A 27,795-nucleotide genomic window follows, 5' to 3' on the forward strand; every position below is an offset into this window, starting at 1 on the left:
TGCAGAAGTTGCATAAATATGGTTGATAAATATGCAGATTAGCAACAGTAAATCCATGTAGATAAATCCCCAAAAGATTAGGGAGAAAAAGAATGAATAAAAGAAAACTCTTTCACCAAGAAGAATATTTGCTTACTCAAAATTCTTAGCAAATAATGCTCCCAGACATCATCACAGGCATAAATATATCATTATTCCATCTCTTAGCATACTTTTTCTTTGTAAAGACAGCAGTAAGATTCCCCATGGACAATGAAATGGAGAATAAAAACCTAGTCTAGAAACACTCTAGTTAAATTAAGCCAGGGGACCCAAGCTTAATGGAACAGCAGTATTCCAGGAATTAAATTGACATCACAGCCTGATACATAAAACTGCAATATTTGCAAAGTGACACACAAGTGGAGGAATCACTGGCAAATATTTAAAATTTAGAGGTTCTGTCCTCTTTGGGCCATTTGCATTAACTAAAGAAATTCAACCAAAATACAAAACTAAAATTCTTCAATGAGCTGAAGAGCCTTCAAAGAACAGTTTCTATAGCACTCCCCAGAGCAATTTACAGAAATGACACAAAGAAGGCTCTCCCACTCAACTGATCGTTTAGAAGAAAAACAGCCCATAGACAAAAAATGAAAAAGAGACAGTCTCATTTCATTGAACTTGGTAGTATAACTGAACTTAGTTTTATTTATTTATTAACTTTATTGGCCACCCATCTTACCACAGGGTAACTCTGGGCAGCTTACAATGTTAAAAAGATAAAACTATATGAATACTCCAAAAAAATAAATATAAAAAAACAAAATACAATATCTAAAAGATGGGGAGGGAAGGAGGGCATAGGATGAACAGTGGGGAAGATGGGATCTGATATTATCTACCACCCCCACCACCCCCAACATGAAGCTCCTCCTTTGGAGTCCCAAGCCAACTCGCAGAGCAAAGTCTTTAAGCTCCTGGTTATAAATGACAACAAAGGTAATTTCTCTTGAATATGTAAATTGTATCAAGCTTATTTTTAATAAAAGCAGCAGAATCTCCATGCAAATGTCATTAGCACCATTAACAAAGCCTTAAAAAAATTAAAATTCTGCCTTTAATTGGCAAATACAAAATTGGGCAAACAAAACCATGGGAGTAGTTTCCTATTGCAATACAAAAATACTTTTATTTACTTTTATTCCAGCAATTATTTAAATACAAAAACAGACAACATATATATCTTTCATAAGATGCTGTTTCGACAAAACTGTGCCTTGTAATTCTGTGTTTGTAAATCCACATTAAAATATATATAAGGTATTTTTATTGCTACATATAAAACAATTGTATTCACACATGTAATCCAGCATTTCTTGAACTTGAAGGGTTCTCTTTAAACCCAACATCCTCCAGTAGAGAGATTTTTAATGTTGGTTATAACTGTGATATAATTTTTTACATGCTGCAATTTGATACCGCTCCAGGAATTAATGTTTACATCCTATACCAAATTAAGTTCTACAACATCACTGTTCATCATCACTTCCTTTCAGCCTCCCTCTGCAATTACAATTTAGAACTGAAATACAAAAAAATATACAGTAACTCCTGTTAAAATAAATCTTCTAATCCTATAGAATTTTGTAGCAAGAGTCATAAGACTTTCACAAGCAAAAATAACCATGTTTAAAAATGCACTCTGAACGTTCTATTTAAAGAAAATGTGACTGAGAAAATCAGAGGTATGTTAGGCAAATATTTGTAGACCTAAATAATAATGTAAAACGTGTGGTTTTCTACACCTTTGCAGCTTTTCAAGGACAGTGTGGGCCATGGGTCTCATGGCAAGCAGAGTTCTCATGATTTATTTATCACTTTTATTCTGCATTTGGCAAAAAGCTTACGAAATAAAAGCAATAGAGCACAATTTCATTCCTAAGCTCAAACATAGCTTAGAGGCATGCCCCTGATGTTCTACTTGCAAGTCACCCAATGCACAAAAAGCTATTTCTAAGTCTATACTTCAGAGCAAACTGTGAAGCTACTAATACTGAACAGATTTTGGTGGGATATACATAAATATTAGGGACCAATTCATGCAATTTAAGAAAAACATTTTAATAGAACTTGGTCTTTAGTAACAAATACAGGACATTACAAGTACAGGACATTACATGTACAAATTTGTTTTCTGTGTATCACTTTTTTTTACAGACTACACTTTGGGGAAATGAAACTCATCTGGAAAAAGTATCAAGTCCAGCTTGTGACAGACTAAAAAAAAAATAAGTTACTTATTTCTTCTGTATAACGTAAGGCATATAAAATACTCTGTTAAACAAGAATATAACTGAAAACAGTTAACATCTTGTTTGATACAGAACCACAGGTACGCATTTCTAATGGTTACTCCTCTTGAACATTGAACATTCTACAGGAGAAACATCTTTCAAGAGCTGATTGAATGACACATCTTAAAGCACTAATGGAAGTTTTAAATCTACTAAAATGTAATATGCTCAGAAGGGAGCATGTTACATTTTAGTAGATTTACAAACTTGGCACTCTCTTTCCATGAAGATGCTATATAATTTAACATTTGCTAAGAAGTTAGTAATCCAAATGTGTATCAGACAAGAGTAGGGAAGTGTCTATCAGAAGCACAGTCTAAATCCTGAAATAACACCACAGTGCGGAAGGAAGTAAGGAAGGAAGTTGAGATTTTCAAATTTTGTGTACCAATTAATTATTCAGTCAATTTTAGAAGCAAAACAGCACATATCAAGTGATAGGATTGTACAGAATATTCGAAGTAGTTGGCTATTTCTGTTTTTTTTTTAGAAGTCACATTACTATAGTTACAATAGTAAATTCTACTCATTCCAGAATGCTATAAAATCTTTTAGAGAATGAAACAATAAAATAGTAAGTTTCAGATGAGAAGAGTATTGGAAGGAAAACAGAAGTAAAGAAATTTGAATCTAGGAATATCTAGACATGATCCTTTTCATTTTGAGACTTTTATGTAACAAGGCTTCTCCTTTTAAGGGGTCTTTTCCTAAAATAGAGTAGGAAAATTATCTACAATGAGAATAGGAAGCAGAAAAGAGGCTACACCTTGCTAGGCTATATTTAAAGAACAAGGATACTTCAGCAGAGCCTGTGAACAATGAATAGAAAGTAAAAACTTCCCTGAGCAAGAGACTGAATATCCTCACCATTGCTCCAAGCGTGCATCTTTTCTTAGCCAAACTGCTATTTAAAACTCAAGTTCTTGCTCTATTAAATTGCATGCCTCATTCCAATACTTACTCTTCCCAGGGCATATTCTTTGCCACCTTCTTATTCTCAGGCAATTTTTGCTAGCCATTTTTCCAAGTCATTAATGTCAGCACTACCCTCCTCTCCCTTGTTTCCTCTGGCACTACATTCAATAAATTCAACTTTCATGGGCAGCTGAGAGAAGTCAAACTCCTTTCCCTTCCTCCCAAGCTGAATGACAGATCCCGAGCTTGAACTATCCATGGTACTTGGGGCAGCAGAGAGGGTCACTCGTAAGGTATTACTGTAAAAAAAAAAAAGAACAAACTTAGACAAATAGAATGGGTCTGTATAAAATCAACAGTTGGTATTGTGGGCAGGTTGCACAATCTTGAGAGAGAGATGTATGAAACTAGCCAATCTGGGTAGGATCACAACCTCTCCTGGACCAAACCATTGTCTGTTTTATTGTTTTTTTCCTCTTTAAAACGTAACTTTTAGAGTAAAGGTTTGTCTTCCAAGCTTGTGGATTGGTTTCCGAACATTTCATTACCAGGCTAGGTAATATCTTCAGCGCTGAAGATGTTACCTTGGCCTGGTAAAAAAATGTTCGGAAACCAACAAGCTTGGAAGAAGAACCTTTACCCTCATTCTACACCTGAGCTCCGGATATTCTCCACATAACTTTTACTTTAATTTATGTATTTATTATTTTCATTTTTATTGGCTATACTGTTTTTAAGCTTCCTTGTAAGTCTCTCTGGCACAGAAATATATAAAACAGATGAATGATCCATGTTTGAGAAAAGGACCTAATTATTAGATCACAGATATCTGGAGACAAAACACACAGAAATCTGGCAACAGTAAATCATAATTAAAGTTTCAATAATTGGTCAAGTTTTAATTCTTCCATTGTACTTTAGGAAAAGGAGAAAAGAAGAACAAAATATTTTCCTTTCAGCAACACCTTTGCAATATGTCATCAGTTCCGGTGATAATCAAAAATAAGATAATGATTTGGGGATTAGCTTTAAAGATTAACTTAAAGTTCAACAAACGAAAACACCTTTTCTTGTGTCATATCTGCTCAGAAATTTAATTTGAAAACACAAAATTATGGCATTACTTAAAATGTTCCTTATTTTAATGGATGGGAGAGACTCAGGTATGTACATGGGGGGGGGGAGGAGGGAGTATCCATTGTTATTTTTCAATGTGAATTATATATAGTAAATATAGTTACTATATTTATGCATGTATAGTATGCATAAAACTATAATTTTCCATTCAGGTTATAAAGGAAATATATTTTTTGTAAAAATTGGATATTGTAGGGATTAAATGTAGGAATTCAGTCCCTCAGGAAGGAAACAATGGCAAACCATTTCCAAAATCTTGTCAAGAAAACTGCAGGGACTAGTTCAGGAGGTCTCCAAGAGCCAACAAAAAATCAATGGCAAGGAAAAGAGAGAGGGAGGACAACAATTGAGATACTAAATGAAGAATAATTTGAATAATTTTTGAAAGCAATGTTTTAAAAATATACTCCTTCTAATAAACTTGATTAAATTAATATGTATGTTGCTATTTAAAACTCTAGCTGATCTCATGCATCAGAAGAGTTTGGAAATTCTACAGGCAAAATCGGTTTTATTTTTCACTGCTCAATGTTACTTTCCACTGTGCCTTCACAACAATATGAAAATATATTTTTAAAATGCCATCACTGCTGGGCAGTAACCTTGCACATAAGGAAAGATGCATGAAGGTGACCCCTGACAAGTTGGACCTTTGAACTTACAGCTCTCTTTCCAGTTGCTGTTGTATAAGCTTAGAAGATTTTGCCATTGTAACATCTATGGAAGAAATAAGGAAGAAACACATTAATACTTACTACAGATAACAATGGTGTGTTACATTTGAAGAAACTTTCTAACAGCTAATGACACTGCTAGGCCTCTGAACTCTTGGGGGTGCATTCCAAAGAAACTGGAGGGCAGTTAGAGAAGGCTTAATCTGAGTTGTCATCAGGCAAGCTCACGAAGGCAAATCTTCTCAGATAATTGCAAAAAATCGGGAAAGTCACACAACTATTATTTCCAGACACAGTCATCATTCAGTTCCTAAAAAGAAACTGAACTTACTAAACCCTAAATTCACCACTGCAACACGGTGATTTGGTAACAGGTTGGTGATATCCATCCAGATGTGTAAATAACCATTATATTTCTATCTGGCCAATTGGCTGAGTTCATAAATCATCATTAAAATAAACCCTGATTTCCTATCATCAGTATCCAAAGTTCAGAAACAAATAAAATATGTAAGTTAGTTTACCAAGATTGAGCAAAACTAGTTTCCAAATATGCATTTATTCTACACCTTATGAAAGGCATAGCAAAATACTAATCAGTATAAACATTTTAAATTATATGTAAATGAAGGCCGGCTTATTTCAAATATGATAAGCTTTACCTTGTTTGTTACAGGCTATTAAGAGGGGAGGTGCATTTTTCAGAATTGTGTTGTCAGTTAGGAGCTGGTACAGAAATTCTGCCACATCTTTCATCTCCCGTTGGAAAGCTACACTATCCACAACAAACACAATTGCCCTATACAAAAATAAATAAATAAAATGCAGTGCATGATATTAACTTCCAATGGTATATCAGCAAAATAAACAAGCCCCCAATATGAGATTGCTTATAATCAGCACTTTCCCCCTCTAAGAATAAGTTTTGATATCATCAAGATTTGCCATCTTAAATGTGAATTGTTTTGTTTTGAAACTCTTCTCTTCTCCAAGACGGAAAAGTTTAGGAAGAGAGAGAGATATGGACAAAAATCCAACAAATGAGATGCACATATTTCATCATATCTTTCTATTTATTTGCAGCAATCCTAAAAGTCAAAACACCGGTAATGTCCTAACAGACCCCTTCTTTGAAACTTACCTAGCTGCAGTCTTGAACCTATCCAGGAACTGAAGCCTCAAGCTCTCATGGCCAGGGAGGTCAATTAAAGTCACATTCCTATTCTATAGGAGAAGCAATGAATATTAATCATGGAGCAATTTTAGGCAGTATTTTGCTTAGGCTTATTCATTTTTATTGCCTTCTACCATTATTTGAGATTATTTCAATCAAATAATAATCCTTTCACATATGTATACATATATAGCACAACATTTTCATTCATACCTTGTCATTTTTTATTCTGTATAAGGCAGAACCATCAGTTATGGAAGTCTGAGTATTTCGGAAATTTCCTGTTAAGAGCTATGGAAATCAAAAGAAAACAGACAAAATTAAATATTCTCAGTAAAATTACCGGTAATGCTTTCAAAGTCTTCAGAAGCAAGAAGAAATTCGAAGTGTTTGTTTAATCTTAAAATAACAAAATATTCGTCTAAAAGATAGTCTAAAAGAAATTATGAAAGAAACTTGCATACCCTAACAAATAGAAGCGTTTTTCCTGAGTCACACAGACCAGCCAGAAGCACTGCTGTCCGACTGCTCTTTCTTGCTTGGAAAACTTTCCAAATTACTGAAAAAGACAAACAATCCACCGAATAACTAAGCTATATGTATAAATAACATAATATTTTGATTCATGCAATGTCTAAAACTAAACTATTTCACATTACATACATGAAGTGTAAGTTATCATTTTTAAGTAATACAGTATGTGAATTTTTTCCAAACCTGTAATTTTTTTCTGCATTATAAACAATTTTATTTGACAGAATAACCAGGCAATTCACAATATTTTCTATAAAATTTACTTTTTTCCACTTTCTGAACAGGTATGACTTTCTCTTACTAGCCAGATCAGAAACACATCAAAGCAGAAACACATGCACACCAAACAAGTAAATATATTTATTTGGAAATAAGCATTAGTTATCTTTTATTAATATGAGCCCCAAGGAGGTTTACAAAAGTCTATACTGAATTAACAATGATTATCATTCAAATAAAGATAAGAACCTTTTTAAGAGGAGTTCTGCAGACATAGTAACACTTAAAAATTTTTGAGTTTTTAATATTCAAAGTTTCTGCACAAATGTGATTTAAAATGTTATCTGTTTTCCATACAAGTCCTAAAACTATGGTAGATAAGGTAAACCCAATTAATCAAATTAATAAAAAACCATACTCCTTCATTTATTTGAGGAAAACGACCCAAAGCTAAAATATATATGTGGCAAAATATGTAAAACTCTAGAATTATTAATTCATTTGAAGGGAAAATTGGAGCCAGGTGTTTCAATCAATGTAAGGTGCAAGTATGGGAGGAGGTCCTTCTTTATTTAAAGAACAGAATTATGGGTAATTCACTATCAATTTCTGATCTTCTCAACATAGGCATGTGGAAGCGTGTCATGGTTTGAATAAGGGACTTTTCTAAGGTCCTTTGAAAAACGGTTGTTGCTGCTCACTTGTCTTCAAGACATTACAAAACTATAACCAAAGAATTCTGATTCCACCAGTTCACTGAACAAATGGAAGCAATTCAACACCATTATTACCTTCCTCAAAATGGTCAACTAACCAGGATCACAACAAAAGCAATATGTATAAAATATTCTGGGAGGTCTCAAAGAACTCTTGAATAACATCTAAAGAACTAAATGCCTTTCTTGCACTGGTGAATGTCAATAGAATGAACCTGGAGTATTATTTGGATTAGTGAGCTGGATGTTGACAGTCACTGTTTATAAGAACACTGAACAGTAATGATGTATAATGCAGAGTTGAAAGGATGTATAATGCAGTTGAAAGGATGTATAATGCAGAGTTCAAAAAGTTGCTTCCCATCCATAATTTGTAAAAGACCACATGGGTTAACCAGAAAGAAATTGAAATAATGTTCTATGAAAGGTTGAGACCAAAATACAACTTTCTGACTTTCTTGAAAAGTATTATTTTTCAGCAAAATGCAAACACTGCATTCCAGTATAGGAACCTTACTCTGAAACAGCATGGTGGTAGTATCATAGTTTGAACCTACTTTGCTGCCCACAGACCAGACAGATTGATGGAGGTATGAATTCTGAATTGTACAAACATATTCTACAGCAAAATGTTAGGGTATCTGTTCTTGAAGAGAAAATGGTCATGCAGGGTTAGGGTTAAGTTTAGGAACACAGGAAGAAACTGATCCAAAAACACAAGTCAAGTTACCAAAGAATGGTTAAAGCAAAGAAAATTAAACATTCTGGAATGACCAAGTCAAAGTCCTGAACTTCATCCCATAGAAATATTACAGAGGTGGGCAGTTCATGCAAGGCGGCACACCAGCATCCTTGTGTTGAAGCTGTTCTGTAAGAAGGAATGAGCTAAAATTCCTCCAAATCAACCTGCAGGGCTGATCAACATTTATATAGTTGCAGTTACTGATGCTTGAATGGGACATATCAGTTAAGATTCCCATATGAGATGCGGCACATTTTTGTCACACAAAAATATGTAGCTTTGGATCATTTTCCTCAAATAAATATACAAATATGTTTTTAACTCAACTGGATTTTCTTTATCTAGTTCCTAGTGGAGAACAGATCAAGTTTTAGATTATATCTATGTAAAAATCGTGAAAGTTCAAACGGTTTACAAACTTTTAAGTCACTGTAGTAGGATAAGCAAATCAGTTCAAAATATCATTAACCTCAATGATAAAATACAGTACTTTGCCAGAATTACAAATTACAATTATCCTGTCAGAAATCAGAAGCTTTTCCTCAATTAAATTTGCCTACTTCTCACTTTCTAAATTTGCTGACAAGTTCTCTTTCTCCTGCACTTTCATCAATTACTAACAAAAACCCTCAACAAAGTCCAAAACAATTTTCACCAGCCTGTTGGTTGGTGCCAGATGTGCTGTATCAGAATACTTATTTTCCCAGCCATTTTATTTTGACAGTAGAAGATTGTTTGGAGTCAATTGCCAGAACAGGAAAAAAAACAACAGAAATATAGGTTGTCAAGGAACATAACTTTTGCAAAATTCTCCCAAATCAGTCCGTTACTAGCAGCCTTCTCAACGAAAAGGAGTTTATATTTAATACATCTGGGAGCAATCTAATCCTTCCAGACGTTCCCCCAAATATGGCAAGATGTTTCTCTACAATCTAGGGGATGTTTCTTAATAACCTGCCCAGTTTCTGCTCTTCACCTCCACGACAAGACTCGCAGAAGCCCCACGGCCACCTCCCTTCAAACAATCACGCCGTACGCCAGTCTCGCATTTGCGATTTTAAAGGGACAGAGCGATGAAAGGCTCCGCGTCACTGGGAGAGCCCGGCTCACCTTCCATCCCCCGCTTTCTGCGCCGCTCGAAAGCAACTGCCGAGCAAAGCCAAGGGGCGCTGAAACTCACCCAGAACTAAGACGACGAACACGGCCACCGCCACCGAGATCAGGAGCCGCACCTGCGCCACGTCCTGGTCCGGCAGGGGCGCATCTTGGGGAGGGGGAAACTCCTCGCGCTGGGGCGTCACTTTTACCCCGTTCATGCTGAGCCGCTCAACACGCGTGACAGCTTAAGACGTCTAATGTAGCGACGTGTCCAGCTATGGAATCGTCATCTTCCGGTTTCTACAGCAGATGACTGGCTACTGGAGCAGAGGAGTCCAAGAGATTTATGGGAACTGTAGTTCACTCATCTTCAAGTAAGAGAAAAAAAGATAGGGATAATTACATTGGACTACAGCGCCCAGAATTCCTAGCGAAGAAACTTAGTGATACCGAGACGCGGAAGCTTGTTCTAAATCTAAAGCTTCAATTTCTTGTAGGGGTGGTGGTGGAAATCATCAGAATTTTGTATTATTATACCCAAAAGCAGAGTTTGGGGGATGATCTAGATTTAAATACTCGAAGAAAATTTTATTGCCCATTTAAACCGGCATGGAAAGTGTTGGCAGATTTATATGGAAAGTGTTGGCACGCTTTGTTTTATTTATTTATTTATTTTATTTTGTCAAGCGATTATTATATAACAGGTATAAGTATAAACATGGTTATGAAAAATGAAATGGATACAAATAAGGGGAAAAAAAATCAAAAATCAACAGGGACGGTAGGCACGTTGGTGCGCTTATGCACGCTCCCTACAGACCTCTTAGGAAACAGGTGAGGTCAATAGTAGATAGTCTAAGGTTAAAGTTTTTGGTGTTTGAGGAAGAAACCACAGTCAGGGAGAGTATTCCAGACATTGACCACTCTGTTGCTCAAGTTGTATTTCCTGCAATCAAGTTTGGTGCGGTTTACCTCGAGTTTGTATCTATTGTGTGCTCTTGTATTGTTATGATTGAAGCTGAAGTATTCATTTGCAGGCAGGACATTGCAATGTATGATTTTATGTACTAAGATCGAACTGAAGGTGGCGTGGTTCTAGGTTGTCTAGGTCTAGAATTTCAAGTCTGGCATAAGGTATTCTGCAACAAGTAGAGGAGTGGAGAACTCTTCTTGTGAAATATTTCTGGACTTTCTCAATTGTATTAATATCAGATACATAATGTGGGTTCCAGACTGATGAGTGTATTCAAGTATTGGTCTAGCAAATGTTTTGTACGCTCTAGTTAGTAGAGTGATATTACCAGAGAAAAAGTTACGCAGGATTAGGTTTTCAACTCTTAATGCCTTTTTGGCTAGGTAGTTACAGTGGGCTCTAGCACTTAGATTATTTGAGATGAGTACTCCAAGGTCCTTGACAGAGTTTGGATCATCAACAAGGTCTTGACTATTCATCTTGTATTTTATTTTCTGATATATATATTTTTGTCAATATGTAAGACAGAGCATTTATTTATTGAAATCTGAAGTTGCCATTTGTTTGACAATTCTGATACATAGTCAAGGTCTTTTTGAAGGGTAGCAGTATTGTCGGTGGTGTTGAATAGCCTTACATCACTAGCAAAAAGAATGCAGTTGCTCTTAATATGATCACAGAGGTCATTTATGTAGAGTATGAAGAGGGTTGGTCCTAGAATGCTGCCTTGGGGGACACCACTGTTGACAGGTACAGGATTTGATAGGATGCTCCCAATTTTGACCATTTGTTGCCTGTTTGACAGGAACGCTTCTATCCAGTTATGCAGGTGTCATTGTAGTTGATCTATGTCCATGCGATTAGATCTTATTCATGACTCTTGAAAAACCGGGGCGAGAATAATATTTCTGCTCTGTCAGTCATCTTGTACTCCACTGACAGAAGCTGACTGAAATGGTTATTAAATTTTGTTTCCAACACAATGGTGTGAGAGTGTTTTTACTAAATTCAGAACAAACTGTGGGGTGGAAATCCCATATTGCTACCTCTGTAACGGTAGTATATCTATTGAAACCTGAAATTAGTAATACTTTTATTTAAATAATCAAAGTGCTCTGAAGTGACTGCGGTTCTTCAGAATTGTTTATCAGACTAATTTTTAAAAAATGCTTGGTGAGAAGTGAGAGGAAAAACATGGCAACGTTTATCTAAAATGTATTGACTACAATGTTTTTCAAATATGTCATACACTATGTAATATGCAGATATTAAAGGTAGAGTACTGATCCTACATCTTCCTTCTTTCCTTTAATTTCTTTTTATATGCAACTACTAGATGAAGAAATCTGAGGAAACCCCAAAGCTTACTCAGGGTATTATGACATCTAAACTCTTAATAAAATATTTCCCATTTTTGGATTTTCTTGGGTGAAAGCTGTTCCTGTTTAACATGCAAACAAATTTAGATTCTAATCTGAGCTTGACTCCCAAGGAAGTGGTTAGGGGTCTCTGTGCTGTCTGCTTATTCACCAGTTTATGGGATCAGGGCTCCTTCTGGATTATAAAAGTGCCAGAGAGGCAATCTGCTGTTGGGGCCAGGCAATAGTGTTGACCTCACTGAAAGAGTGGGTGGTACTGTTAGCAAGGCATAGCCTTAAAATCAAATGTTGTCTGTGTTTTGAACATCTACAACATGGGTGCCACGCTTGATTGCATTGCATGATACATTGCGATGTTTTTGCCTTTGCGGAGCCAGGGTGGGTATGGCCTGCACATAATGCATCCAGCCCACGGGCTGCCAATTGGACACCCCTGATACAAGCTATTTCTTCCTCAGCAGCTTTTTGAAAAAGTGCTAAGGCCAGTTAAACAAGCTCTGATCTGTAACCCTATTTATTTGATTACCTTGGGCTGACTTTCACTGATGCTTGAAATTGACAGGATATAAATTAGCTACATACTGAACACTTTTGCCTTCTAGCTGCCTTAACAAACAGCCAGCACTAGCAATGTGTACCTATTTATTCATTTATAATCCATTTCTCTCTAATGAAAGTAAATACAAATACATGGTGTGTGCTCCCTGCATTTCTCCTTTCCAATTGTCCTTATTCTTTTTTGCCTGTTCAGATACCTGGTAACATTAGTGCACTCCCCTCCTCAAAAAGCTGTCCTTGAACCGAATAGTTTTTAGCAACCTCCAACCAATCATCCCTTTTTGGGAAAGTTTGTTGATCCAATAGTGCAGCTGATGAGAACTCTGGAGGAAATGGATTATCTAGAGTAGACCCATTTCAGCCTGGATTTAGTACTTAGACAAATTTGGTCACATTTGTCAATAACCTGTGGTGAAGCTAGGATGGTAATGGCACATCCATCCTTGTGCTCCTTGATTGCACAGCAATTTTTGATACCATTAACCACAGTATCATTCTGAGCCAGCTCCATGGGTTGGAGATTCGGGTCTTGTTTTATAGTTCTCTTTGTTTCTCCAGAGCCAGTCCAGTCAATGTTGAGTTGGTTGACAAAGAGAGATCACTCCTTATGCCCCTCGGGTGGAGTACCAAAGGGTTATTCTGTCTCCCACCTCCTTTTCAAAATCTACATGAAGCTTCTCAGTGAGGTCATCTGCCAGTTTGGGATTCAATATAATTAGTATGCAAGTGATACTCAATTATATTTTTCATTGGTATACCATTGGTATGCTGTTTGAGTGAGATCATTCTGGTATGACTTCATACCAAGGTTGATATGCCGTTGGAGGGAGGTCATTCTGAATTTGCAGTTCCTGCTTGAAGAATAATTGTTCAGCTATGGCCTGGAAGGCCTTTGCACATTTCAATTTAGTGCCCCAGTTACATCTTTTCCTAAATCAAACAGACCTTTAGACAATAATTCATGCCCTATTTACCTTGCAGCCTGACTACTGCAATGTGCTCTACATAGAGCTGCTCTTGAAGATTAGCCAGAAGCTTCAACTGGTCCAGAAAGTTCTGGCATGAACAGTGATTGACATGCCCTAATATGTCGATGTAACAAGTGTGCTTTGTGAGCTGGTTGCCAGTTTGCTTCCAGGTACCAATTGGGGTGCTTGTTACTTATAAAACTCTACATGGCATACAGCCTGGTTATTTGACTAGTAGTCTCTCACAGCACCTTCCCCAAAATTCATTTGTGCAGGGCTGGCACACTTCAGGTTCATCATTGAAATAATGTGATCTATTGGTACTCTAAAAGTATACCTTTTCTGCAGCAGTGTCTGCCCTCTGGAATTAGTTTTCCTCCAATATCTGGATGGTCTCCACTTTGGTGTTGTTTAGAAGAGTCATGAAGATAATATCAGTAGTAATAAGTGGCTTGGGTGCAATCACAAAACATCTGGACATCACTTGAACACAATTGACAGTGATAAAATCACCATCAACCAATTGCAAAAGGCAGTTATACTTGGAACAGCTTATATCTTGCAATGGTACTTTCACCACTATCGAAGAGCTGCCTATACTAGATTCCTGGGAATCACTTGATAAGTGGATAAAAATACCAAATCCAATCTAAACATATCACTGACTATGTAATGAACCATAGCAATTAATAATCATAAGCAATTATTATGGTTGGTTGCATAGTCAGCAAGATGTTTAGACCAGATTTGGCATTATCTACCTACTGACTTCTTTTGAGGGACTTAGGATAAGCCACTGTTGTTTGATAGTGTTAAACGTATTGTTACAGAGTAAAAGCTGCTTCAAATAAAATTGCCTTACTGTTATTTGTTGTGATTATTGTGTCCAATGAATTGTTTTCAGCCTTGGTAGACGATGACACAAAATGCTAATATATGAAGGCAAGCGACTAAAATAAACAATCCTAATAAACAGAAATTAAACTGTAGATGTTAATTCTATTTATTTTTTGCACTAGTGACTCTACAGAGTTACAAAGTAATAATGGAAAGTTGGTATTAAAGAAGAATAAAGTAAGTACAGTAGATTTTTGTCAACTTTGGGCAAGTAAGTATGTAGCATCCATTTTATTTCATTGCAAGAACTTGATATTCACCAGTCATGAGTGTGGAAGGTGCAGACCTTAAGGAGTTCTGTCACAAGAAAACAGAAAAAAAGTAAGAATTAAGAGACAGAACTAAATACATAGTTTTACAATAGCACAGAGTGACCCACAAACTGTTTAATCTTTAGAAAATGTAGGTAGAATCTTTTGCTGTTTTCCCCTTTATTCCAACCCCGGCTTGAATCCCTGTTGTCTTAAGATATATCTAGAGCATGTCAGTTTGAGAAAGCCAAAGTATGACATCTCACACAGTATGACAGTGTGTGAAATAAAATGGGGTGGGGGAGAGGTGAGAGCATAAAAATTATTTATCTAACTGCCTGATAGCTATGTGTTTAATTCTACATTCCTCTACAAATTGTTGGGAGCGTGGAAACAAAATAGTCCTACTGTATTCTATAGATAACGAGACTGAAAAGGGTCTTCCAAAGGTGCATATTCTATTCTGCACCATTACAATATCATCACTGTAACTGTTTTAAATCATTCCTTAGTAATGTTAAGTTCTATTATTTAAAAAAGAAAAAAGAAACAACAGCCCTGTCCCAATTGGCTTCTTCTCCTTTATCTCTGAAGAACTTAACAGAAAAGTTAAAAAGTGAACAAAAGAAAGAAAACTTTGTCACCTTTACACCAGAAACAGTTGTGATATATGTATATACCACAATGAATTAATCAACATGCCCATAGCTCTGATCTATTTTTGTACAGAACCATTTGCCATACATTTGATATTTTTCAAAATAAGCTATTACAACTAATATTTAATTTTCTCTTTGTCACAAGTTATCTCATTCTTTGGATGTGCTTTACAGTATGTCAAGAAGTTCTAGTACAATGGTGTTATAAGCCTTCTTTTTAAATTATCTTTAAAAATAGAGAAAAGATATTCAAATGATGGTGCAGATGTTTATTTGTTAGATTTTAATCCTGTCTTTATTATAGTACTTTATAATTCACTTAAGGCAGCGAACATATGTAATACTCCCCACTTCTCCTATTTTCACCATAACAACCCTTTTTTGTATGTTAGTATGAGAAAGAGAGCAACTGACCCAAGGTGACCCAGCTAGCTATCATGCCTAAAGCAGAACTAAAATTCACAAATCTTAATATAACGTCTTGACTTAATCAGTTTGCAAAATGAATTGTCAAGCCTTACAGAAGCTCTGGAGTAACAACATTTGGTGTATTTGGTGCCATACAAAAAGGAAAAGCATTTGGACAGAATTATCAAGTCATCAACTGCACTGTTTGGAAATATAGTATATTATAATTTTTTTTTTTACAAGCCTAGATGTTTATGAAGGATCAGATAGTCAAAAATTCCAAATTTCGTCTGAGCTATCTGGTAGACTGCAACGTTGCCAAAACAAGGTACAGTGTTAGCTACAATCTAAACTGTTACTTACAGTTAGTTAGTTAGTTGCAATGTCTGGAGATGGCCTCCTGCATTTTATTTTACATTCTGTGAGTTATATTTACAACCAGCCTGAAACAAAATTTCTACAACTGAAATGGATGAATGCCATTCATCTTAATCTAAGATTGTTACCTGAAGGTAAACATTTGGTGAATCCTTCAAGAGACTGCAGATATTCCTCCCCAAGGTATGTCTCATAGGTGTTTTCATTTGGAACAGCTAAGCATTCTGTGCCATCTTTGAATAAGCTATCTTTGGCATCAGATTGGAACATATGGAAGACATCTTTCTCAGTTCCCTGGCTTCCAAATAGTTTCTGTAAAAATCAACAAAAGCAGGACTTCAGTAGCTATAATATTTAATAAATACGGTAGTTTCAAGTGAATGCATAACATTTCTTGTATTTGGTACTGTTTCTCATTTTTACTTGTGCCTGTCGTTTCTCAAGGAATTTTATTATTGGAATATTATACCAGTAGATGTTTTTCACAGCCAGCTTGCCACACCCAACTCACTACAGGATAACTCACCAGGACCAACTGAAGCCACAAGAGTTATACTAATAGTGAAGAAATGGTGGAATAGAATCATTAAGTAAAGAATGCAAAAGGGGGACAAAATGAAATGTGACTGACAAAAATTAAAATTCTTTTAAAATTATTTTAAATAAGTAAGTTTAATTGTTGAATTGTCCCCTGACAAGTTGGCCATGGTGAGTTGGCTTTGGTGAATTGACCTGTCAGAGCTGATGCACATCTTCCCCATGTATATATGTTATATAACTTTACTATTAAATGTAACAGTGTCAATTTAGAGCTTACCTGTTGCTCAAGTACCACCTTTTTAACCACTTCTGCTCGTTCAGGTCTTGACACTACTGCATGATTGCAAACTTGGGCCAAATGACATCTTTCATATTCATCATGATGACAACGTTCACCATTTTTGTTCAGAAGAACAAAATCAGAAGGAGTTACACCACTTGCCCAAGCAGGTTTGTTTTGTCCTATTAAAAAATGATTAAAATTATTAACAAGGACTCCCTGCACCACTATGCATATACTTTCCTTAGTAGCCCTACTCCATGGAAAGGGAAGATAGGACTTTCCCAGCTACCCTCCATGCCATTTTGCATCCCACTGACAATGTAGTAGTCTCAAAGTTCTTTGGAGTGGTGTGTATACATGACATTTTGTCAGCAAGTTCATATTTATTATTGAATTAGCGTATGGCATATCATACATGGAAATAATATATATAGCTACATGAAGGTAAGAGCTATAATATGCGGGCAAATGGACTACAGAGTGTTGGCAGAGGGGTGGATGCATGATGCAGAATGCAGATGAGGCAAGTGCTATGAACATGCCCTGTGGAGTCTGGCCAGGATGGATGAAGTTACAAAGTGTTGGTGGGTTAGCAGCCACCATGGATTGCAAGTGGGTGGTATGGGCAGATGCACACTACAAAGAGCAGGTGGGTAAGCAGATATTATGGAATAGAGATCCACCATGCCACCCAGTGGTTCCTTAGAAGAATAAAATGGTGGAGTGGGAGCAATTGCAAGAGTGACTGGTGACCTGCCAGTTTCCACATTGACTTTGTGGGAAGCCACCAGGGAAAGTCATAAATAGTTATCATGTGGCTATGGGCACTTTAACTGTTGTAAGTATGCCAAGCAGCTGAATTATGACAACATCATTGTGAAGACTTTGAGGCTGATGTTTGAATCTCCCTTATCACCAAAAAGTTGCTGAATGTGTTATTATTAAGCAAAGGCTATCTGTACTACATTCTTTTCCATGAACGTATTAAAATTAATCTGATCCTTCAAACTGACAATTTGAGGGGAGACAAAGTATTTGAGGCATGTAGCAATGTGGGATCTTTCTTTTTTTCTGAGCTGCTCTAAGAGTTCCAAGAACACCGATGCTTGGATTTTTGCCTGAATGTCCCAGAATTACTTGGCCAACCTTAGAATTCTGCATCTTGACTTGAATAGGTGCATTCAAATTTGTCTGGTACAACTCCAGAGCAAAATGAGCTTTCCAATACTTCTTATTCTATTGGATGATGCTTTCTAATGCAACATGATTCTGGATCACAGTTAATTTATCTTATGAACATTATCATTATATTATAACCATTATTATTATCTGAGGGACCGTCTCTTGCCAGTCACATCTACCTGACTCATCAGAGAGGGGAGGCAGGGAATGCTGCAGGTCCGATCCCTGAGGGAGATACACCTGGTGGGACCCAGAAGAAGGGCCTTCTCCGTGGTGACTCCCTCTCTCTGGAACATCATTCCCCAGAGATTAGAACGGCTCCCACTCTAATACTCTTCTGGAAGGCGCTGAAAACTGGATTCTGCCAGCGGGCCTGGGGAACCCAGAGCGGGATGGAGCCCATTAAATGGCTTGTGTAATCTGCTGTCATCAGGGCAGGGGGGTGGGAGTTGGGGGGTGATGTTGTTATATTGTGCTATATTATTTTATTTGATTCTTTTTGATAGTTTTTGTTTTAAATGTGGTTTTATATTCTGTAAACTGCCTTGAGTCTCCATGGTGAATAGGTGGCAATATAAATTCAATAAATAAATATTATTATTATATTATTATAATAACCATTCTTTTGATTATGCCTGATAATCTTCATCAATCTACTATTGTCAACTATCATAAATAAGATGATCAACAGTTATATATTCATTTGTATGATTCCATACCTTCTGTGACCTCAGTGATGATGCTTTGTTTAACAAAAGCTACCTGTCCTCCTTCAATCAAGCATCTGGAAAATACAACCAAAGAAAAGGGTAAGTGGCACATTTCACTTCTTGCCTTGCAAATGTTTCTCACCTGAAAAAAAATATTCAAAAATAATTACAAACAAATATTCCTGCACTGTTTACATCGTGTTTTAATTTGGAATTAAGAAGAATTATAAATAGTTGTGAACTGAAAAGGTTCTGGCCTATTTATTGTATTACATTAATATGCTTGGGATTACTTTTTACATGTTAATATAAAACATACAAGCTTTTAACAGCAACATGTAAAGACAGAATAATATGCTTATATTGTGGAATAACAGTGATCATTATACCACTAGGTGGGGTAGTAATTGCATCTAAAGAGGACTTCCAATCTAGTTTCCTTATCAAGGCTTTGCCTAGTGTGTGTGTTACAATACTTGTAATAACAATAAAAAAATATAATATGATATCATCATATTATAATTCATATGATCCTGGAATTGATGCCCAATATGATTTCCGGGAGAAAGATTCAAAAAATGCTTCAGTAATTCTGAAAACTCTAGATAAGCTTTTCCTAGATCAGCTTCACTTCACATTCACATGAAACATTTTCTTCCCCTCCAGTATGCTGACTTGAATGAGCCATCTGAAACTGTTCTAACAATTTACTCATTTGTATTTACTATCTTGGTTGATTCGACTTTTTCTTTCCCACAAATATATACGAGAATAACACAATAGCAGAGTTGGAAGCAACCTTAGAGGTCTTCTACTCCGATCCCCTTCTTAGACAGGAAACCCTATATCATTTTAGACCAATGGTTGTCCAATCACTTTTTAAAAATTTCCATTGTTGGAGTGTTCACAACTTCTGGAGGCAAGTTGTTCCACAGTTCTGTCAGAAACTTTCTCCTTATTTCTAGGTTGGTTCTCTCCTTGATTAGTTTCTATCCATTGCTTCTTGTCCTGCCTTCAGGTGATTTGGAGAATAGGTTGACTCCCTCTTCTTTATGGCAACCCTTTAGATATAGGAACACTGCTATCATGTCACCTCTAGTTCTTCTTTTCGTTAAACTAGACATACCCAATTCCAGAATCTGTTCTGTATATGTTTTAGCCTCCAGTTCAGTGGTGGGAGTCAAATTTTTTACTACCAGTTCTGTAGGCGTGGCTTGGTGGGTGTGGTGTGGCTTGGTGGCATGGAAGGGGAAGGATACTGCAAAATCCCATTCCCTCCCCACCCCACTAACCTGCTTTCCAGTTCCGTTCTCCTGTGCAGGGCAACAAAAGAAGACCCAGCCAATCAGTTGGGACTCAGGAGGCAGAGAATAGATGGGGGTGGGACCAGACAGAGGTGGTATTTGCCGGTTCTCCGAACTACTCAATATTTCCACTACCGGTACTCCAGAACTGGTCAGAACCTGCTGAACACTACCTCTGCTCCAGTCCCCTAATCATCATTGTTGCTCTTCTCTACACTATTTCTGGAGCCTAAGAATACATACGACCCATACATTTTATTATAGGCTAACATCTACAGGAAGGAATCCTGAACTGGAGGTGGAAAATGAGGAATGAACAGCAACCTACCGAAGGGCACCTGCATAGCTATAGTATATTTCATTGCTGTTAGGTTTACATTTGTATTTCTCAGACAGGCCACCTTCACCACCGCTGCCTTTGCACAGTTTGCACAATGTAGACTCAAGAGGTGCACCAGGCGCACAGCTTTCTTTGAAGAATGTATCTAGCATGGGATCAGAGAACAAACATTTTAATATTTTTGTTTATATTCTTATAAAATAATATACTCCAATTGGTTGTCTACCTGACATGTTGGATTTCAGTTTGCATAGTCCCCAGAAAGCATGGTAAGTATATCCCATTGGGGGATCTAGGTCTAACAATCCTGTAGTTGTAATACAGTTAAATAGTGACAACAAGATCTACAAAATCTGGACCCAAATCCAAAATATTATTATTGGGAAGCATGGCCAGCTTAAAAATGTCAACTTCAGAATTCTGTCTTTTCAAAATATGTAACTGACTATCACATTACAATTTAAGGAAATGCCAACAGCAGAGTTCTTCAAGAGGAACTGATATGAATACATAGAATTTGCTCTCAGTCGTATTAGGTTAAACAGAAAAAAAACTGTGCTGCTACTTGATGCAAATCATTTTCAAAGAATAACCAATAAAGAGAATCAGTTGCAGAGGTAATAGGGTGGTTACCAGTTTACCTTCTGGAAAAAATGCATTTTGTGATTGGTAATGTTTAAAAAGGTAGCCATTTTAGGAAATGCAAGTCTTCCTATTGGTAGCCATTATGTGAAGATAAATACCTTCACAAATCAGGAAAAGTCTGGGATCACTTATTCTGATTTAAAAAAATTCTGAATAATAAACTCCTATCTTAAATGTATGTGTCTCTCCTAGCTACAACTGATATTTTGAGATATGTCTAACAGAACCCCCAAATTATCTATACCTGCTTAGCTGCATTCTTCAAAATATAAACAATGATAGTTTTTAATTGAGTGCTTGTGGTCTTAGTCAAAAAAATAATTATTAGAGTTCACTTTAACCATCTTTTAAATAGTAAGGAAAGTGATGTGCCAGAATTTTCAGAAATATAGCAGTTAAGGCTAATCGTTGAAAGAAAAAATAATAAAAATATTTTATTTTATTTTCATTTTCATCAGGAATTTTAGATAAAAATTGAATTAGGAATAGCTTTCATAATGTTCATTCACTTTCTGGTGTTCCATTTATTCCATAAATTTCAGTGCAGTAGCCTAATGTTGCAAAATTCCTTTGCAATCCTATATTAGCAGAATGCTATTTTAAGGAGTGACATATACATATCTTAAGAAGCATTTTAATTAGTGGCAGGGCATGCACAATGTCTTATTTAAAGTGTGTGAGTTTTTAATAAAGGTTCATTAAATCTCTCGTGCAAAATGTATTGTTTTGGGTACTTTGGGGAGAGTCTGATGCTCAAAAGTAAGACATTTCACCAAAAATATGCTCGACATTTTAGATCAAACAGTTTACATGCCCCAAATGTTTATGTTACTTTATTAAAAAAAAAAAAACTAAAGAAGAAAAAACTAGTGATGGTCTCTGAAACGTTATCAGGAAATGAACTCTTTCCAAAGTAACAACAATAAATATTTTCCATTTATAACCAAACACTTTCTTTTTTTTCCCATGCAAAATACTTGTGTTGCAGGTGGGGGCTGGGGACACAATTACTGCATAATCTTTTGGTAATCCTTTGGAATTACAGAAGCTGTTGTCCTAGAGAAGCACCGAATCCTTTATAGCAGTCTTTCTGAACTTTAGCGGCTTTATGATGTGTGGACTTCCATTCCAGAATTCCTCAGACAGCATGGTTCAGAAACACTGTTTAGAGGATGGGTGAGGTAGTAGTATAAAAAACAGGCAACCAAATGATTATAAAGCCACTCACCAAAGTGACAACTAAGATTATTTTGACTGTTAATAAGGCCCATGGGAATATTCCAGCCAGCTGTTCTACCAACACCAGTATGACAGGACTTCTTTCCTCGCAGAGTGTTCCAGTTGACGTCAGTGTCACTTGTCTTAGCAACAGCTACAGCAAAGTAGCCTCTAGCTAGAAAACAAAAAGCAGAGTCAGCATTTCTCCACTGACCATTCAAATAACCTAACAGAAGGTAGGCATGGTCCAGTGACTTCTTCACATCTTTTGCAAACATTTAAAGAGAAAAGAGTTCATTTGTGTATAGTAATTCTAAGTACAGGTAGACCTCAACTTATAACTGTTCATTTAGTGACCGTTCAAAGTTACAATGGCACTGAAAAAAGTGAGATATGACCATATTTCACGTTTATGACTATTGCGGCATCCCTGTTGTCACAAAATCAAAATTTAGACTCTTGGCAACTGACTCATGTTTATGCAGTGGTGGCATTCAAATAATTTAACAACCGGTTTTCTGCCCTAATGATTTCTTCCAACAACCAGTTCACCAAACTGCTCAGAAAGTTAACAACCGGTTCTCCCGAAGTGGTGCGAACTGGCTGAATCCCATCACTGTGTTTATGACAGTTGCAGTGTCCTGGGATCACATGATCGATCCCCTTTTGCGACCTTCTGACAAGCAAAGTCAATGGGGAAACCAGATTAATTCAACAACCGTGTGACTAACTTAATAACTGCAGTGATTCACTTCACAACAGTGGCAAGAAAGGTCAACAAATGAGGCAAAACTCACGTCATGTCACAAGAGAAATTTGAGGGTCCTTTGTAAGCGCTTGCTAATGAATTTAAAGCCTTGGTTGCCATCATAAAATGAGAAGATAGTACAGATAGTCCTTGACTTACAACAGTTTTTGAGATAAGTGACTTATGATCATTTTTCATGCTTACGACTGTTGCAGCTTCCTCATAGTCACATGATCAAAATTCAGACGCTTGGCAATTGGCTCTTTTTTATGATGGTTGCAGCATCTTGGGATCATGAGACTTTTGCAACTGTCTGACAAGGAAAGTCAATGGGCAAGCTAGATTAATTCAACAACCATGTTACTAACTTAACAACTGCAGTGATTCACTTAATAACTGCAGCAGGAAAGGTCATAAAATGGGTCAAAATTCACTTAACAGCAACAGAAATTTTGGACTCAATTGTGGTCATAAGTTGAGGACTATCTCTGACAGGAATTTGTGCAAAAAGAGGAATTTTCTTCAACAGATTAGGAAGTTAGGTACAGAATGATCTGACCAAGTTTTAAATTGCCAAATAAAAGTTTAGCTGCTTGCAGATCTCTTAAGTGGCAACATATTCACCATCACCATAATTACCTACCTTTCTTGGGATCAACACAGGCAGCAGCCTCATCACCTGGAAGAAATAAAAATAAAAATAGGATTCAGAGAATTCACTTCAAGCACAAGCGTATTCAATTTTCATGTACCTTTGGACTACAGGGAAGGTGTTTTGTACACATAGACCTAAAAGCAGATAATGCCAAGTATTATGGAGTGCAAGGTAACTGAACTCAAGACATAATATCTATGATCCAGGACTGATGACGCTGGTGAACAAAAAGATGGACTCAATTTCTATCCATCCCCTTACAATTTTGCAGTTGGGCCATGCATATCGCTCTTTGGGGATGAGGTAAAATTATTAGATCACTTGGTGAACATGACAATGAAAAGGAGGAAAGATCAGCTATGATCCAAGAACAGTGGGGAGGAATGAGGTGACTTGGAACAGATTTTTCTCCCTTCAGATCAGATGCCCAAACAACTAAGAGTTTCTTAGTCTAAAGCACAGAGATAAAATTGCATGCCATCAGAAGTCATCTTCATGCACATAGTAATTGTGGCTATTACCCTTGATGGCAGTGGGTTTGCTTCTGAAGACTATCTGCTGGGAGACTAGTAGACTATGTTATGCATTTGGTTGGCCACTAGGAGAAAATCTACAGCAGGGGTGTCAAACTGCAGGCCTGGGGGCCGGATCCAGCCCACGGGGTGCTTAGATCTGGTCCATGGGACGCCCTGGAAACAGCAAAGGACCAATCTGTGGTGCCTCTGCAAATGCAAATGTTTGCAGATGATTACAGGAAGCCATCGCAGCCAAAAACGGAGCTTGGGAGTCTTCACTGGCAGAGTGCTTGGAGCACCACAGGTGCCCCCAACATGAGTGATGTCAAGCTGGCCATGCCCATCCTGGCCCCACAAGATCAAAAACAACCTGATGAGCCCCTCAATGAAATTGAGTTTGACACCCCGATCTACTGGAATAAATGACCCAGAGTCCTATATAGCAGGTCACTTCTTACGTACTTTCAACAGCTATTGATCTACTGAGTTTATACTTACGAGGGATTTCTGTCAATACTGGGACAAGGCCACATTTTCCTGCAGTGAAGATATGCCCTCCATCCAAGGTAATAGCATCAGCTTCTCTTTTCTGCAAAGACCAATGTATTTTCTATCAGCAAACACAGTTCCTAACCATGTCTTTACATGGTTAAAATGAATCATTCACCTGGATCCCCAGGTTTTTAAAAAAATACATTGAGTGGCGGAGGGGGGAAATCCCACCAATATTTTGAATAACCAATCTTGTCTGAGCACATTCTATGGGACAGAGAGATGATTGATCACTGAGGGAACAAAACTGAGAATCATGGGCAGGAAAACAAGTATCTTATAAAAAGGCATATCTGATAGGGCAGTATTAAGCGAGTGTGCACTCAACTCTGCCTATTGCAATTTCTATATTTTTAAAACCAGGAGAAGAAAAAAAATGAATAATTATTTTCTTGTTTCCTGCTGGGTTTTCTTGTTTGTAAAAATACAGCAGTCTCCATATATTTTTCTCCAAAAGAGCAGAGAGAGATTATGACAGAAAATTTTCTAAACACAACATAGTAGAAGAAATAATACCAAGAATATTGACCTAACTGAACAACAATAAAGGGATGTACTATCTCATGCTATGGATGGACATTTTCTGGTTCACTTTGACATTATCCCAGGGACCAACTAATATCACTGAAAAAATAAAATACAAAGAGGACAGGTTACAATTCCAGTCAAAATAAAATAAGGAGGGAAAAATAATGGAGAGAGGCTCCAAATGGAGGAGATGAAATCTAAACAGACCACTGAGGATGTTTCCTGGGAACAAAATGGCACTGGTATTGAGGGCAGAGACAGCACAGTAAGTGCAGAGGTCAATCATGAACAGAAGCATCAGTTGTCCTCATAGTGATACTCTTCTACAGTAACCATTTCAATCATTCTCAGCTTAGAAAAATAGGAGTTATAATTCAACATATCTGTAAGACCTCACAGTGGGAAATACCACACTACGCACTCAATGCATTGTTGCAGAGGCCACTTGCCCAGTATGAAAGACCCATAACATGTGATTCCTTGGATATATTCAATTAACGCATACCAGCAAAATCACAAACTTCTTGTTTATTTTACTATCATCTTTTTCATGGATTACACCTAGTACCCTGTTTTTTTTTTAAAAAAAAATTAACTAAAGTGCCTGGACTCAGTCATAATTTTCATGTGAAAAGGTATGTGGAACTTCCAAACACTCACTATGATCTTGATAAGGCAATCTTCTGTAGTTTCTGCAACAGCACATTGAATGACACCACTGCTCTGTGCACTCCACGCATCACATTTTGCCTTTTCAGCCTTCCCCACTGCACACCACTTAATTCTTTCTTGATCAGGATCTTGATCAATTCTCTCTAAAGGACAAGAAATACCTCAGTTAATCAAATATGCAGATTCCTCAAAATGTTGCAAACTAATTGCTCTTAAACAGAGACCGCCGATGTAAGAACCATTGTAAGCTTCAGTGTTCCATCTTTATACTCTAGACCGGGGTGTCAAACTCACGTCTCCACGTTGGCATCACATGACGTATCGGGACTTTCCCCCCCTTCACTAAACCGGGCATAGGCGTGGCCAGTGCATGATGCATCCTGGCCAGGAATTTGACAGCTCTGCTCTAGACTCAAATAAGATGGAACGGAGTAACACGCTGCAGCCAATTCACCACAGCCAATTCACCACATCAACCCGCCATCGCCAATTCACCATGACCATTACCAGAGGACAACCAGAGGACAACTCACTGAGAAACAATTCAACAATTCAATTTAATTATTTAAAATAGCTAAGAATTATTTTAATTTTTGTCCTTCACATTTCATTTTGTCCCTCCTTTGGCATCCTTTTTTAATGATCCTGTTCCACTATTTCTTCAATATTAGTGTAACTCTTGTCCCATGATGTGTTGTCCAGTGGCAAGTTGGCTATGGCAGGTTGCTGTAGACCCAGGTTATTATATATTATCTGTTCACTATATGTGAAATCACAACTGCCAGTTCTTTAGCTGTTGTTGGCCTTTATATGCACCAATTTTTTCCAAAGAACCTAGGTTGTTATAATGTATTGATTTTTCAACTATGCCTTGCTTATTAGTGTTTTATATTTTATTATATAAATAATGATAAATAAATTTACATGGTGGCCTGTTTTCCAGACTGGATATTTTGGAAGCTGTTGCCACAGTGTCTCAATCTGTACAGGATTTTCTTAAGGTACTTTAGAGTCTAGTCAGCATCAGCACAGGAAAATTAAATGATAATTGTCACTGGTTGGTTTCTGTGATAATACTAGCATTTAATGTCTACAAAACCTTTTTTCCATCTGCCTGGAACTCATTCCAGATTATGACATAAAATGGGGACTGTGATTTATTACTGTAACAGTTTTTTCTCTTGATATTCAAGAAGAAATCTGGGTCTACTCTACACTGACTTTTGCCTCCCTATCCTATTGCTTATGGTTTGCTATTATTACCCTTTTTATTATTTCAGTGCTACCCTCAGTTGGCCAAATGGAGGAAAATATGAGTCTTAGCCAAAAACAAGTTGGACCTAATCCCATTATAACATGGGTGCAGCCAAAGCATAAAAGTTTCTACTTTGCAAAAAGTTGAAATTTTCCCCATTACAGAGATTTTAGTAGCAGTCAACAGACTGCTTTTAATTGCAATTAAGCTAGTATTACTGATAGCAAGTGAACTAATTATTATTTTTTAACAGTTTTCTGATGCCTCATTTTTGATGCCTGGTGTTCATCACTGTTACTTCATAATGCATAACAAATCCTGCCCTGTTTACCTCTTTTGAGAATCTGTATTGCAGCACAGTACTTAGGACCTAGGTAAAGTTCAGCATCTGCTCGTTGAGGCACTGGAATAAGACCAACCGCACTATCCTTAAACAAGAGATCTTTGCCAGAGTCTTGAGGAGATTTAAAAAGCTGGCATCTTGATTGCTTTTGCTTGATCTGTTCCTAAAATAAGAGAAGAATGAATCAAAGAAGAATGAGATGAGATGGAATATGAAAATTAATGGAATATTTATTTTATTTATTCAATTTGTATAGCTGCCCATCTCACTTTTACATGACTTACAATAA

General features: G+C 36.9%; 2 protein-coding genes across 2 annotated transcripts in view; both read right to left on the reverse strand.

The window, feature by feature from the left end:
- Positions 1 to 1,134: 1,134 nt before the first annotated feature.
- Positions 1,135 to 9,818, reverse strand: SRPRB (SRP receptor subunit beta). The gene is made up of 7 exons (XM_026701408.2): positions 9,628 to 9,818; positions 6,701 to 6,795; positions 6,450 to 6,527; positions 6,204 to 6,286; positions 5,725 to 5,861; positions 5,051 to 5,105; positions 1,135 to 3,550 (listed from the first exon to the last, which is right to left on the reverse strand). Exons 1-7 carry the CDS (start codon positions 9,761 to 9,763, stop codon positions 3,334 to 3,336), a joined length of 801 nt encoding a protein of 266 aa, XP_026557193.1. The 5' UTR covers positions 9,764 to 9,818; the 3' UTR covers positions 1,135 to 3,333.
- Positions 9,819 to 14,402: 4,584 nt separating this feature from the next.
- TF (transferrin) overlaps positions 14,403 to 27,795 on the reverse strand; it is a 31,238-nt gene continuing 17,845 nt past the window's right edge. Inside the window, exons 8-17 of the mRNA XM_087933113.1 lie at positions 27,495 to 27,669; positions 25,897 to 26,051; positions 24,655 to 24,745; positions 23,630 to 23,665; positions 22,249 to 22,413; positions 20,364 to 20,520; positions 18,741 to 18,805; positions 16,834 to 17,018; positions 16,145 to 16,328; positions 14,403 to 14,617 (exon numbers count right to left, since the gene is read on the reverse strand). Coding sequence (XP_087789239.1) covers positions 14,577 to 14,617; positions 16,145 to 16,328; positions 16,834 to 17,018; positions 18,741 to 18,805; positions 20,364 to 20,520; positions 22,249 to 22,413; positions 23,630 to 23,665; positions 24,655 to 24,745; positions 25,897 to 26,051; positions 27,495 to 27,669 — 1,254 coding nt within the window. The 3' untranslated portion in view covers positions 14,403 to 14,576. The remainder of the gene's footprint in view (positions 14,618 to 16,144; positions 16,329 to 16,833; positions 17,019 to 18,740; positions 18,806 to 20,363; positions 20,521 to 22,248; positions 22,414 to 23,629; positions 23,666 to 24,654; positions 24,746 to 25,896; positions 26,052 to 27,494; positions 27,670 to 27,795) is intronic.

The sequence above is a fragment of the Pseudonaja textilis genome, chromosome 4, assembly GCF_049901715.1.
Source record: "Pseudonaja textilis isolate UNSWEBS1 chromosome 4, rPseTex1.2, whole genome shotgun sequence".
NCBI classification, from domain to species: domain Eukaryota; kingdom Metazoa; phylum Chordata; class Lepidosauria; order Squamata; family Elapidae; genus Pseudonaja; species Pseudonaja textilis.

Coding starts and splice junctions, on each gene's coding strand:
- SRPRB (XM_026701408.2), bottom strand. CDS start 9,763: ATGAACGGGGTAAAAGTGACGCCCCAGCGCGAGGAGTTTCCCCCTCCC. Junction 6,287..6,449: donor ACAGAATAAAAAATGACAAG/GTATGAATGAAA, acceptor CTTCTCCTATAG/AATAGGAATGTGACTTTAAT. Junction 5,862..6,203: donor AGGTTCAAGACTGCAGCTAG/GTAAGTTTCAAA, acceptor ATTTTTGTATAG/GGCAATTGTGTTTGTTGTGG.